This window comes from Anarrhichthys ocellatus, unplaced genomic scaffold (assembly GCF_004355925.1).
Source record: "Anarrhichthys ocellatus isolate YVR2014 unplaced genomic scaffold, GSC_Weel_1.0 scaffold13, whole genome shotgun sequence".
Taxonomy (NCBI): domain Eukaryota; kingdom Metazoa; phylum Chordata; class Actinopteri; order Perciformes; family Anarhichadidae; genus Anarrhichthys; species Anarrhichthys ocellatus.
This window is the reverse complement of record NW_022280043.1, coordinates 1595148-1609982: the sequence shown is the minus strand read 5'-3', so window position 1 is coordinate 1609982 and position 14835 is coordinate 1595148. Positions and strand designations below refer to the sequence as shown.

At 43.7% G+C, this 14835-nt stretch overlaps 1 protein-coding gene across 1 annotated transcript; it reads right to left on the bottom strand.

Moving 5' to 3' along the window:
- Positions 1–1677: 1677 nt before the first annotated feature.
- On the bottom strand, positions 1678–12040 carry LOC116386647 (mucin-5B-like). The gene is made up of 6 exons (XM_031853049.1): positions 11999–12040; positions 11775–11876; positions 5775–5916; positions 5002–5300; positions 4752–4819; positions 1678–4138 (listed from the first exon to the last, which is right to left on the bottom strand). The coding sequence occupies exons 1-6, from the start codon at positions 12038–12040 to the stop codon at positions 4120–4122; spliced, it is 672 nt and encodes a 223-aa protein (XP_031708909.1). The 3' UTR covers positions 1678–4119.
- Positions 12041–14835: the final 2795 nt, after the last annotated feature.

Genomic DNA, 14835 nt, shown 5'->3' with positions numbered 1-14835 from the left:
CTCTCCACAATCCTACTGGTATTCCTTTAGCCTGCCAGGCTGCAGAATATGCTTCCAGTGCCAGACATGAGGCCATCTTTCCTGCCCCGGCACAAACTGCCCTGATGCACATAAGTGTGTAAATATCACGCTCCACACCACTGTTCCAGCAGTGGTGAAACTCTATACTATTGATCAACAGCATATCACAGACCATGTGTTCTTGTTGGGACGGCCTGCACTCATTGCTTTCTCTCCCACAGACCTCAGTGCAATTCTGTCCAGGAGCTACTACTGCCCAGGAGTTCTGCAAAGCTTTCTGCAAGGTGGCCATTTCTCAGTTCCATGTCATCATGTCATCATACTTGTCCCCATTGAAGTTCCCACAGAGGCCCAAAGCTGTGGCGTCGTATACCTGTGGCACAGTTAAGCTGAGGTATTGGGTAGAGGAAAAGTCAATCCCCAACCCAGATGGTGTGACGATAATTAGTCTGTTGCCGACTTGGTTCCCTTTAAGTCCTCCATTGTTAAAAGGCACTCTGCATTCTTCTCCGTTTACCTGAAAGCACAAGGACATTTTAAGGATGCAAAAATTGTATGAAACTTATCTTTATCACAAATGAATACAGATTGTAGAACTTACTTGTATTTTCCATATAGTTTCAGGGTCAATCGACACTTCCATTGAGTGCAAATGAAATACTTGTCTGCTGATCTTGAACATGCCATTCGAGTCTTTTTCAAAGCTAAGTAGCAGAGTATAGTCATGCAAGGCTTTTGAGGATAAAGCTGACACTACATAAGTGCAAGCTCCATGGTGAGGCAGAATGACACCATCAAAAGTGATGTAGCCAAAGCCAGCAAACACTTGGCACACCCCATACTGCAAGGCAAGGCCATCCATTACTGAACAGTTTTCCATGGGTGTGCAGGTCAATTCTCCTTTATTGCAGTTACACTTTTGGCAGCTTGTCTCAGAGTAGAAGTGGCCAGCAGGGTGATGCTGTCCCTCATGCATGCAGCCACAGTCGGAGACCAGCACACACTGGCCATCACTCAGGAAGTAGCCAAGGTCACACTGGCAGCCTTCCTCACAACCTCCACTACAGTTTGCTGGGGATAGTTGTCCAGAGGTCAACTATCCCTCCCGCCTTCTTACATGCTGCATCAGAGGCCCACAGTGCATCACACAGGGCCCAGCGTTGGCCCTCTGCAACATAAAGGCTTTTCAAGTAGTATTTCTGTGGGAACACTAAATGGTGACAGGGGGAGAACGGTCCCACAGGATTGATGAGAAAACCACAGTACTGCTCAGAAGTGTATTCGGGCATGGGGGAGAGGCAGAGTTGACAGGTGCCGTCACAAGTGTCGCTGCAGGATGTTTCATAATCAAACAACTTCCATGATTACCCAACAATGTAAGGATCAGAGAGCATGGTGCCATTGGGTAGCTGCAGGTCATCTGAGGGATTATCATTAGAGTTTCCACAAAGACCACACATTGTCTGGTGGTAGATGTCAGGGATCTTGATCATAATGTGGTTTTGCAGGTCTGATATAAGCTCAACTGACTGTGGGGTCTTGATGGTTAGCCATCCATTTTTCTGATTTACAGTGACGTTACTCTGGGAGATCGGCAGGTTCTCGTAAACTCCATTTACCTGGGTGAAATAATTCATGTTTAAAAACAAAATATCAGTTTGTGTATGCTGTGAAAAATTCCTTTACAGTGCATGCTAGGAGATTAATAATAAATCTTGTTGAAGGCTATGAAATCATTACCTCAAGTCTTCCAGGAAAAGCTGTTGACGTCTTAAAATGCATTTTATTGACTTGCAAGTAGATCTGCCTGCCCTCACTGTGGTTGCCCTGTGCAGCTATCAAAACAGGCTCCGCATGTCACGATCAGGCTTTGCCTTGTGTGTTCTGTGTGTTCTGTGTGTCTTTGCATAACTTCACCCTTGTCACACTACCTGTCAGTCACTCACTGTGTTCCGGTAAAGATTCCTGTTTTGTTCGTGACTCATCATTAAAACCCTTTCTCACTGCATCTGACTGTCTGCGTTTGAGTCCTCCATCATGCCCCGTGACACCGAATCCAGTTTATTGAGGCACGTCTGCACCAAGGTGTAGTTACATGAACCATGAAATTCAAATGCCTGTCCATCAAACGTGGTGTATTGGGATCCGTCAACAGAGCAGTGTGCCACTTTGGGTTTGGGGTGGCGACCTTGAACTCCCCTAGTAAGCTTACACTCCTCTACTCCACAGGAGACATTACGGCAAGTCATGTGTCCCCCAGCATGACATAAACAGCTTTTCTCACACATAGACACCTCCTCTCCTGCCTTGAGGTTTTCTCCATGGTGAAAGCAGCCGCAGCTTTCTGCGTAGACACAGAGGCTGCCACTGTGAACTAAACTTGCAGTTCTCCCCGATGTTTCGAGGCATCTCTACTGTGTTATTCTGCCAGCCGAGGCAGAGGTGAACAGAAGCAGAACTCATGTTGTAACTGCTACTGGAGGGACAGGACGAGTATGTAGAGATACAGAGACACATCAGTCATTAAGGCCATGAAAACATGGAAATGTTGGAAAGGGTTAGGGTTGACCAGTGATGCATTAGTACCATCTAGTGGTCCAATAGCCCCTGGAAGGTTGTGGCCTCAATACTACTATGAGTCAAAGCACACTATCTTATACTTTATACAAACACTTTCGAAAAAAACAAACAAGGGAAAACAACTTAACATTAAGAACTTACAGGCATACACCTGATTTTATGCACATAATCTCCATATTCTTTTCCTCATGTTGCGTGATCGACATCAACAATCTAAACATGATGAAGTGTTGTATGCTTGCACAGGCATCTGCAAACTCTCCATATTTCATTTGGTGTGCAATGATGCTGAACTCCAAACAGCACAGTTACAAGTGTAGAGGATATTAATTTAATTCACTGGCACAACAGAGCTGGGAGCACATTAACACTTACAGCAGAATCCAGGACTCCTCCATGCATAAACTGTAGCCTTGTGGGAAAGGCAGACAGCAGTATACTCTGCCAGGGAGTGACACAGTGCAGGCTGGAGACCTCCATGAAGACACAGGTCACCGACGCAACGCTTGTAAAAGCTGGAGGGGTCCACTTTGCCATGACAGTGTCTAAATGGTCCATTTACTTCCAAAATCTTCCCGCAATCCTCCGGGTCAGAGAAGCGGGCCAGACGCTCAGATGAACATTTTTGACAACTTCCTCCTAGACAGCCCTCCACACACACCAAGCATTCTGCCCACTTCTCCAAGCTTTTCCAAAATGCTCGGGACTGAGACGCTCCTTTGGGCCATTTGCTGTGAGGTCATCCTCAGGATTAGAGTTGAATTTACCACACAGACCACAAGCGGCATTAGCATATTTACTGGAGAGACTATGCCCTCTTTGCTAAGACTCAATTCAAAGCCCATGTCTGTGTAGATGTAAGTGTGCAGCACCAGAGAGAAAGCCAGTGCAGTAGGGCTGAAGTGATAGGGCATGTTCCTCTTAACACCATCAACCTGTAGGGGGGGCCAAAATTGCATTTGAAAATCAGCACAGGACAACACATTAAAAGTAATCTCTGTGAAGTCTGGTTTAATTATAATATGATTTATGACCAATGCAGTGTGTAAACAACGACTTTGTGTGACATGACAATTAAAAGAATGCAAATCAACGAGAGGATACAAGCACTCACCTCTATGCTCTCAGTGTTTTTGCTGTTTAGCTCCACAAGCACACCACTCACATTGACCAGGACATGATGTGCTGACTCTAGGTGTCCATCTGTCTGTACATGAACCTGGATGACATCAATGATGGGGGACACAGCTTCTGACTCCATATTGAAGACCACAGTATTCATCAGGGCCACAAGAATCCAAATGGCACTGCGTCTGATGGGTGTAGGGGTCACAAACACACTTAACAGTGCATCCTTCATCAGCCCAGAATGTCTTGTAGCTGTTGTAATGGTAGCTATTTTGAGTGCAGCCACACTGGGACAAGGGCATGCAGGTGTCACCATCCAAGATGAACCCTGGATCACACTGGCAGGTCTCCACACAAGCTAGGGTGCAGGGTCTTGAACTGAATGGGTCCTCACAGGTGGCAGGGCAGGCTGAGCCAACAATGGAGGAAAAAGTGCACACACGAAGACACAGAAACTTGTAACCAGTTAATTGTGTTGTTGTTTGCAACAGACATTTTAAATTGTAAATTTGCTTACGGCAGAAGGTATTATTCCTCTACTCTCTGATCTGGATATTGGCCTTTTGACAGGCGGCAGCATAGGCCTCCAAGATCGGGCAGAGGACCGTCTTGAGTGTCATTACTAGAGCACAGGTCAAACATGCTCACAGCTATGGCGATTTGAGTGTAGTTAACATCTAGTTAACAGGTAGAATTGATTTTGTGTTGACCAAATATACTGGTGCATCGAGATCCATTGACTGGCTACATCTTCGTCTAGTAGCTGCTCGGCACAGCAGCATGGGCATGCATCTCCACAATCTGCTGTGCAGCGAGCTTCCTGATCGGGAACTCTCCAGCTCCAGCCAAAGGTGGTGGCATCAATGGGCTCACCCTGTGGAGTGGAGTCCTGAGGTCATCTTTTTTGATGCCATTATTATTCACACACATACCAAGGACTTCAGTTTTATGAGAGAGGAGGATAGTGGCGAAATGAGAGCAGTCATACTTAATTTGGATGCCCAGTATCCACAACAACAAACCTGCCACTCTGATAAATCTTCACAAGTCCAAACTGTAGAGTCACAGGTAGCCTTTTCTCGCCATTTATCTGGGGAGAGATGTATAGAATGCATTTTTTCATGGAATTTTGTGTTGAAAATGTGTTGTTTATCAGGTGCATCTACATTGTGAAAAACCATAAACTGTCGTGTAAGTAAACAGTTAAATCACAAATTGACAGTGAGGCTAGAACGGTGATGTGACTGTTTGCATGTCCTAATTCAAACTTACCCAAGCATGTTCCCCTCTGTGGATTGTAATATTGTCTTTAGCCACGTTAACATGAATAGCTTTAAGAGAGGAAGCCTCTTTGGGTGTCCTGTCTTTCTGTACCTCGACCCAAAATGTCATATTCTCCCTGGTGTCCTTCAATAAATGGATCAGAGTGTAGGTACAGTTTCCTAGGAATTCAAACACCTTTCCATCAAATGTGTAGAAGTGGTCGCCTCCCAGTATCCAACACTGAGCTTGCCGAGGTTGGCTCTGGACACCACAAGCCTCACCATTTTCACAGATTTTATCATCAATATCTGAAAGAATTAGGGGAGTAAGTATCAGATTAATTGCAGTTTTGGTTCATAAGTAAATGTGTTGAGTTTTAAGTTGAAGTGCAAATATTCTGTCTTCATAAGAGTAAATAAAACTGGTTAATTTAAATGGGAACAAATTAAGTACACAAACTATTTGTGACGCATCACATTATAATATAGGCTTCTGTGGAGGACAAGTAAAATAATAAGTGCCGCATTACACTGATTGACAAGCATTGCAATAACAAGTCAAGAACATTAACTATTTAAAAGGTGCAGCAGTTTAACTTCATTTTGGACCAATTCCAGGACACTGAGAAAACACCTGTGTGTCATGAAGTTGCAAAACAACCCTGGCAGAAAATTTAAGTTTGATTTGATAATGCAAAACCTATGAACGTTGCATGGTGCAGCTCAGTGACAGTTAGCCTTTGAGGAAATGTCACCCAACCCAGAAGAACCAGCTGAGCTTACCTTTCTTTGCACAGCCCCAAGTATTGTTAAGAAGGGTGGAGCTCTCTCCCTCGGGGCAAGATGCTGACTCGCAGCACATGGTGACAGCGGCAGAGCGGTAACACCACTCAGAGCAGCCCCCAGCCCCCGATATCTCCCCGATCTACAGAGAACAGTGAGTCACTGTTTTAGAGAACAGTTGAGTAACACACACGCACACCAATACAGACAAACAACACAGGAAAACACAAAGGCCTAGGATTTTGTGATTAGTCATGTCACATGCACTGGTAAGGTGTGTAAGTTTGGCCAAAACATTAATGAGTCATAATATTAAGGCCATGTCCACGCTAAGTTTTCCATTTTAAAACGCATATCTTTTGCTACGTTTACACTGAGCGTCCACACTAGGCTGGAGTGTTAGAGCACCGAAAACGGATTAAAATTGCTACCGAGGACGGATAACTTTGAAAACTCCGGGGTTACCTCGTAGTGTGGACGGCGGAACCGGAGAAGTTTGAAAACGATGACGTAGACACCCGTGTTTGCTACTTGATTAGCAGTTACAACGTGTCCTTCCCTGATTTGTCAGGCCGCTATCACGTGACCTTTTTCTGGAAGCCTCGATTATCGATCGTCTACCAGTGGTTGTTTCAACATGGATAACGGATTACAGGTGTTGCTGACCTTGTCTATATTAGCAGCTGTTGTGCAGTTATTATCAAATGCTGAATTTAATTTTAGAAATCTACTACGGTCGACATGCAGAAGAAACAAGCCGTTATTGGAGCGATTAGCGGAAGGCGTGTCCAGCGGTGTGATCACCCCAAGGAGCGGACGTTTGAAGTCACGGTTTGCGGCTTTGAGGAAGGCGATGGACACAAAATATTTCTTATTAATGTTTATTTTGTTCTGCACAACTATTGTGAAGTCCACACAGAAAATGTAAAGGAACAAAAGCATAAATGCTCTGCAGTACGACAGGGACTTCAGCCCCAGGCAGAGCTACGAGTGTAAAGGTAGACAACGAAACAGAGGAAACAAGTGATAGATGTGTGTTGGCCACATTTATTGACCCATAATCTAGTAAACTTTGATTTGTAAGTGTTCCTTTTGAAGTAAATTTGATGCATGTGTGTGAGAGTGAGTGAGAGAAAGAGAGAGACAAAGACCTGCAGCGTTGTAACCAAGTTTGAAAAATATAACTTCAAAAACTTATCACCAAATTTGTCTGTTTGAGTTTATTGAGGAAGATTGAAAGTTGCAAGCACTACCTTTCATTATTAAAGACTACTATAATACTTTGTCATATCTACTTCCTGTTTACACCGGCACCCCCATGCCCAGTGTACGTGAATAGTCATGCGATATTAATTTTCAGGCTTATGTCCATTTGGTAAAACACCCCCCAATGAACCAATGGGTTTATCTGAAGTCAAACAATGCTACAATATTCAGGTCACATTCTAAATAAATGGTTTCACTGGATTAAGAAAAATCATGAATGAATTGCCGGGATGAATTGAAAATGAATATGATAGTTGGTGTAAGCTAAATAATGAGTAGCTACTCACTTCATATCAGTGCATAAGGTAGATGCAACCACATTTCTCAGCTTTGATGCAATCATTTCCACTCTGCATGCATCCAGACTCACATTGACATCCTTCATAACAGGCCCACGGGCAGGGGATGTCTGATAGAATACCACAGGACTCGGGGCACGCACTGACACATATATTACAGTGAGAGTTTTCAGGGCATGAGAGTGCTGTGGGAGGGAAAAAAATGGGTTCATAGTCCAGCTCTCCTTACTGTACATCAATCAGTCAACTTCGTTGTATATAGCTTGTCAGAGTTCGAAACGTACAAGAGAAGCATGTGTGCAGACCTGTATGATTTACATGCACTGGCACACCACAAAAGACTGATAAAACACGTACAAAAGAGAAAGTCAAGATTGATAATACTCACAGCACTTCTCACCCCTCCATAGTTTGGCCTTGGCACGCAAAAGTGTTCACTCTCAAACTACTGCAAAACAAATCTTTATTCCCATTAGACATACACAAGTCATTCACACAGTTCTGAAAGAAGGGCTCAGGGTCTACAGTGGCGTGACATCCACTAAATGATCCTGCAGGATCAAGCAGCATGCCACAGAGGTTATCAGATGCAAATTCAGCTGCCAAGGTAGAGTTGCACCCTGAACCGAGATCACATTGTTCAGAACACTTCGTTCCAGTTACTGAAAGTGAACAGGAAGATCTAAAAGTGGAAACGTCACTTGCAAGGCTGATATTTAGGCCGAGTTTGTCATCTGTAGCACCAGCACTGATGTTTCCACACAAGCCACACATTTTGGAGGCAGGAATTACTATTTGTATCAGATCAGGCCCTCCATAAGTGACAACAACCCCTGTTTTTATAACAACACGAGTCAGCAAGCCAGAATGCAGTATTGCCATGTGATCCAGCTTGACAGGAAGACCCCTCAAAATACCATCAATCTAGAAAATTTGAATGTTAAAGTTAAAGTCAAGGCAAACTTAACAGTTTGCATTTTTTGAATGTGCAACTGCTTACCTTTACTTTTCCCAAATGCTCATTCTCCAAAGACATGTTCACCCCATGGACCCTGAGGTGCAGCTGTCCTTGCTGGATATTAACAGCGGGGTCAGACTATTCCTCGTCACAAGCTTGGGATAGAACACAACGGCAGCTTCCCATATTAAAGTCAAAGCTATGTCCATCGTAGCTCCTGAAGTGTCTGCCACCCATGACTGAACATTTAACAGGTTGTGATGCATGACATGTCCTCTGGCCATCTTGGATGGCACATTTTGTTCCAACTGGACATGTGTGGTTGGTGCATTGTACTCTGTTGCGGCCCACACAGAGACAGCACAGCTGACAGTGCTCATCGGGGTAGAAGTTCTCATGGATTTCATAGTAATCATCATCGTGAATGCAGCCACACTCAGAGTTTGGTACACATCCCCCACCACTGTGGAAAAACCCAGGTTTGCAGAAACAGCCCATTTTGCATTTCGCTGCTCAAGGACTTGGGTTTTCTACACAGTCAGTCATGTGACTGGAGCACAGGCGCTATTCACTATTGGGTGGGCAGAAGAGATCTACGAAGGAGAAAAAAAAAAAACAATTTCATTGAAATATTCCTATTTTGTACACATTGAAAATAAATAAATGCATTTAACCATAGTTACTCACTACAAAAGCTGGAAGCCCTCCATTTATCCACTATAGCTCACATTTCTTGACACACAGCAACATAGCTAGACAGAATCGGACACAGGGTCTGGTTACTATAACATAGATCATGAACGCAGTTATTGTAGAAATCTTCTGGATCAACCGTTTCATGGCAGCTCTGGAAGGCTCCCTCTGTATCCAGTAACCTTGCACAGAAATCTTTTTCTTTACAGAGAGCCAAATCTTGTGAAATGCACCCTTTTGTGTTCATAGGCACATCCACGCATTCATGTTCACTGCTGGTTTGGCAGTGTCTAACAGCCCGAGAAATATCAGATTCGTCATCAGGCAACAGATCATCTTCTGGAACAGCATTCAAGTTGCCACACAGGCCACAGAGATTACCTGAGTAGATCCATGGCACTTGAACAGTGAGGACATCAGAGCTGTATGTTACAACAACGCCAAAGTCAGTCTCTATACACTTTGAGAGTCAAGTCACATAGAGCTTTATTTTGCCTTTGCTCAATACAGATGGAAGACGGGGTAGCAGACCATTTACCTGAAACGAGTAGAGTAATGTTAACATTGCAAGTGGAGAAAACGTTACTTTGTCTAGTGGAAAATAAATGAACCTACCATAACGCTGTTGCTCCGATCATTTGACATCTCAATGGAATAACTGGAGACCATCATTTTAACACGACGAAAGGAAACATTTGTAGCATCCTCCATCTGGTTCTGGACCACGACACTAAAGTTTCCCTGGTCCCCCAAGGTGGGACAGTGAGAAGCGAGTAGGTAAGTACAGTTGCCATACACATCAAAGTTACGCCCGTCAAAGGTGGTATAATGAAGATTTCCTTTGGCTATGCACATCCCAGGCCCTTCCTTGTAACAGCCCAGGACTCCATTCCTAACTTTGCACACGTTTCCATCCTGGCAATGAGACTGAGCACACATAACACTCTTGGAGCTCGGCTGGCAGACACATTTCTCCCGGCAGTGTTTGTCCATCCAGAAGTTCTCCTTTGGGTGATAGTAGCAACCTTGGTAAAGACAACCACACTTTCTATGTGGTAGACACTCCCCACCACTCAGCAGATACTCCCTGTGGCATGATTCCACACAGGGCAGGGAGCAATTACTATGGGCCTCTGGGTTACCGCAGGTAGCAGGGCAGGCTGAACCACAGATCTCATAGTGGCTGTTCATAGGACATACCATAGCTGTGAAAGAACAAAATACATTTAGCGAACCACTTTAATCACTTATCAAAAATATATATATAATTATAATAATTAAATTAAAACTCACGGCACTTGGAGATGGTTCTCCAGTTTTGGACTCTGGCCGAGAGCCTCTGGCAGATGTTGGTATAGGCCGTCAAAATCTTGCACATAGAAGAGGCAGCTTTGCTGACACACAGGCTGTTCACACAACGACGAACAAATGGCTCAGGATCAACATATGAGTGGCAACCTGCAAAAGGTCCACCGCTCCTCTGCAGTAGAGTGCACCCAATTCGGAGAAAGTTGCCTTTAATGCCAGGAAAATATTTGGTTTGGCCTTGAGTGCACACTGGACATGAGACCACCAACACAATCTTCAATACAGTAGCGTGCATCACTGTTCACCACCCAAGGGAGAGTAAAATTCACAGTCTGGGTCTCATCTGTGCTATTGATGATGCCATCTGAGGAGCTGCGATTAGCGTTTCCACACAAACCGCTCAGGACTCCATACAGTTCTGGGCCAACATCAATTTAGAGATGGTGCTTCCAGTCATACTGTAGAGTTAGGCCGAAGGCCGTGTCTAAGACAACGCTGGAGCAATCTGTAGTGGAACAGAAGCGTTTAAGCCTGGACAGGTTGTCTAAAGTGTAGTTACAGTTTCCCTGCAGGACAAAATCTCTTCCATCAAATGTGCGGTGATAAGAGTCATCCCATTCAGAGCATACTTTGAGTGATTTTCCATCTTTGATAGAGAACTTCCATTTGTGACCACAGTGCAGCTGTTCACAAGAAGCTGCAGCGGAAATAAAAAAAGAAATATGTAGCATGTTAATGTTACACAGCTTAATACAGTCATTAAATGCTCAACATGTCATCAAAAAAAAATAAATACACACATTTCTCACACACTGCTGGATATCGTTGCTTGTTCATGTTTCTCAGATAGTGTCCCACATCTCTGTCTGTGGGAGGAGAACTGGACTCTGCATATTTGGGCAGCTGAGCAAAGTTGGGCTTCTGAGAATATAACACTAGACTTTAAATCCCCTGCGTGAGAACTGTTATCTTGCTGCTCACTCATATCGCCTGAATCAAACATAGGTAAAGTCTGGCAGATATCATCAACAGATGGCAGTACGGTTAGAGTTTAATAACGTTGTGCATTGCCACATCTGAAGTAAACAAGTTGAAGGGGACTGTCACTAGTAATGTGGATTTTATCTGAGGTCACAACTGGGATGACCTTCATAATGCCACCAACAAGAGACACGTTCTTTCGCCCAGTACTGGCGGTGACGTCCAGGTCAGAGTTGACAGGAGCCATTGCTAACAAAAAACTGGAACTCATTTCTGTGTTTACCAAGGGAGGGATAATGCAATCAAAACTCCAGTGTGTCACTGGTTTCAGTTCAGCAAATACAAGCAATCCCCAAATGTCTGTTTGGAGCAGGTAAAACCAACCACTACACCTACAGCTTCTTTAGAGATCAACTCTGAGACAGAGAGGCTGGAGTTGCTCTGGAGGTAAACACTCTGCAGCACCCATATACTGTATAACTGAAGGACACTAACTCTGGGGTACACATTGCCTTCAAAAAGCACATCCCCTGAGAGGAAGATATCCACTGATGTCCCCCGGTCTGAGCTGGTGATCACCATCTGGCTGACAGCAGTCTGGTTAGGGAAGTTAGGAGTAATGGGATAGTAGTGGTTCCCCCGGAGGACACATCATGAAGAAGGCTGTGGTCACAACCAGCCTGGGTGCAGAATGAGGCAAGGGCTGTAACAGGCCATACAGGATCCACACTGAGCAGGAAGGAGGAGCGATCACTGGTCATTCCCACGGACAATGGCAGGTGAATCTTCTTTGAGGTAGAAGGTGCAACACATCTACCTCAGCAGAGAGGTAGATGTGTTGCACAAAGCTGCTTCCCAGAACCTTCAAAGTGACTGAGGTCCAAACACCAGTGGCTGCAATAGTTACTTGATGGCTAACATCTGCTGTTGGGTAATTATTTTGGGGAAACATAATCAAAAACTTCTGACCAAGACTGACCACGGACAGGCCTGCAGAGGAGAATACAAAATGAAGTTACTTTTTTTTTTCTCAATATAAAACATTTCAATATGCTCCCACATCAACAACAGCAGGATACGTGCATATGAAGTGAACAATAACATGGTTTACTAACAAAGATGGACTGCTCTAACAGCAGTTGATTGTATGACAGTAAACACCACACTTGCACTAAAGTGAATACATCTATTTACTGAGAGCAAGTTTCCACAGTAAGTTTACTTTTGTAAGAGATAAGACCAGCGGTGTCGGATTTCAACAAGCTCAGCAGCCAATGAAGAACACAGTTCGTGTTCCTGACTGGTTACACCTGTATTAATAACGTGCACACTCACTCTGGCAGTTTCCATGATAACAAGGACCTTGGCGTAGGAGCAACAACATACCAACAGAGACAACCACTCATTTAAAAGTAAGTTCACCTTTCAGTTGTTATGTGGAGTTACTTGCATAAAACTACTTAATATTTTAGCGTGAGCTTATACTGCATGTGCTGTCATTGCAAATAGTAAAAGTTAAAATTAAATGAGAGATTGGGTGATGTATATTTTGTAACTCATAGCAAAAGCATTGTGACAACCAAACTGATTATTGGTGTTGTGTGTGTGTCATCCATTTTTACATAAAACGACGTCTTTTAATCTCATAACAATGGGGAGAAAAGACAACTAAAGATTTCTCAAGAGACCAATTACTGACCATAATTCCCTTTAGCAGTGCACAGATTAGTATATTTTGTTTCCCCAAGGGCTGAGGCATAGCCATACCCCACTCATCACTCAAAACTAGACAAACAGAAGGTAGACACCACAACTGTTGAGACTCGTTGCCGGTGAAAGAGTAATAAGTTAATGCAAACATAGTGCAAATATTGACACAGCTGAGTGACGAAAGCACAAACACGCTGCAAAACTAGTCAGGTTATAGCCCGCTCTTTGTGCAAATTACCGTTGAATCTAATTTAATAACATACTAACAACAATAGCCTGTAAACCATGCCACACACTAAGTCCCAGGAGACACACTTGGAGCAGCAGCAAAAACTGCATTACTGCAAAAACAAACAATGCACATAAATGGAACTATAACAGTTTGGGTTTTCCCTACATCTGATGTATTTTAGGCTATTTGCATGCCATGGAAGATATCGAACATTGCAACTTAATGATAAGCTAAGCGACGAGTGAAAGATGGTGAAGATTAGCACAGCTGTGCTTGGTGTGCCTGCCAATCGACACGTGATTAGGTCATCATTTGTGGACTAATTCTGTCAGGTGATTCGCATTACCATTCACTACCAGTGTTGCGCATTTCTGAATTTGAATTAAATGCATGTTCTCGTCCAGCTCAAGTAAATAGTATCACCAATCATTACTCAATTTTACAGAAATTGTGGCATTACCACATAAGTATTATAAGTATAATATTATAAGTTACCTTATTTTGGGCTACTGCTTTAAGTTACATTAGTGTTACTCGTGCCCTAAAGCTTTTATCAGCATCGAAGCAGTATATTAACCTCATAGTTTTCAGGAAACTGTCGTGACAGCAGTTCTGACACAGACACACAGAGGTATTTTCCCCGCAGAAGCAAAAAGCTGACTGTGGGGCAAAGGTTACGGAGTCGTTCAGCACAATATGAGGTGGCTGTGAATCCCCTTGTAGGTGAGGATACATTCATTGCCCTGAACTTGGCCCATGCAGCAGGAGTCAGCTTATTCCTGTTATCGAGTCGCCTCCGCTGTTCACACAACTGATCGACTGACTTTGGGTGAGTGCGTCAAATTGAGATGAAGAAGGTCACACACAGATGTCAATTTAAAAGCGTTGTTCTGCAGTTGTTAATCAAGCTGTTTGCTCTGGGAGATGCACAACATATTTGTTGAAACCCTTTTAAATCTCATCTTTGCAGTTTGTTTTTGTTTTGCACATTTTGTGGTGCTTGGTTCTTGGGAGAGTGGTGAGGCTACATTTTAGATAGATTGGACTGTAAAAACCCTCAATGAGACTGGAGAAGTTCCTGTGATAGTGTTGTGAACAAAACAAAGACAAAACCTCTGTGTCTCAATCTGATAAAAAGTAAAGCTGAGGTGTATACATGCCCAGAGCTCTGTATGCCCTGAATCGGGTTTATTTTGAAGTAACCGTAGTCTCATATCTGGTGATTCTTGTGTTCACAGGGTTTGTATTTTTGCACACGCACATTCAGAGCGAGAGAGAAAGGGGGGGGCAAGCAAACACAGGATATGCGTCTCAAAGGCAGCTGTAATGTCAGACACACTTTCACATCCTCGTAGTTGTTTTACTGTTGGCCTTATTGGCCTGATGCTCAACACGTCACGCACAAACCACTTGTATTGGAAATAACTGCAGAGTTGTCAGACTCATTGTTTATCGATGGTGGTCTGTTCACTGGTCTGCATGGCATCAACTGAGGTATTGTGAGTTTCACTTTTTTGCCTTTTTGCTTAGTCTGCGGTCCAGTGGCATAGCAGAGTATATTATGTTCTAGAGGGGGGAAAAAGGGAATTTGCCTCAAACTTGCTTAGATAAACA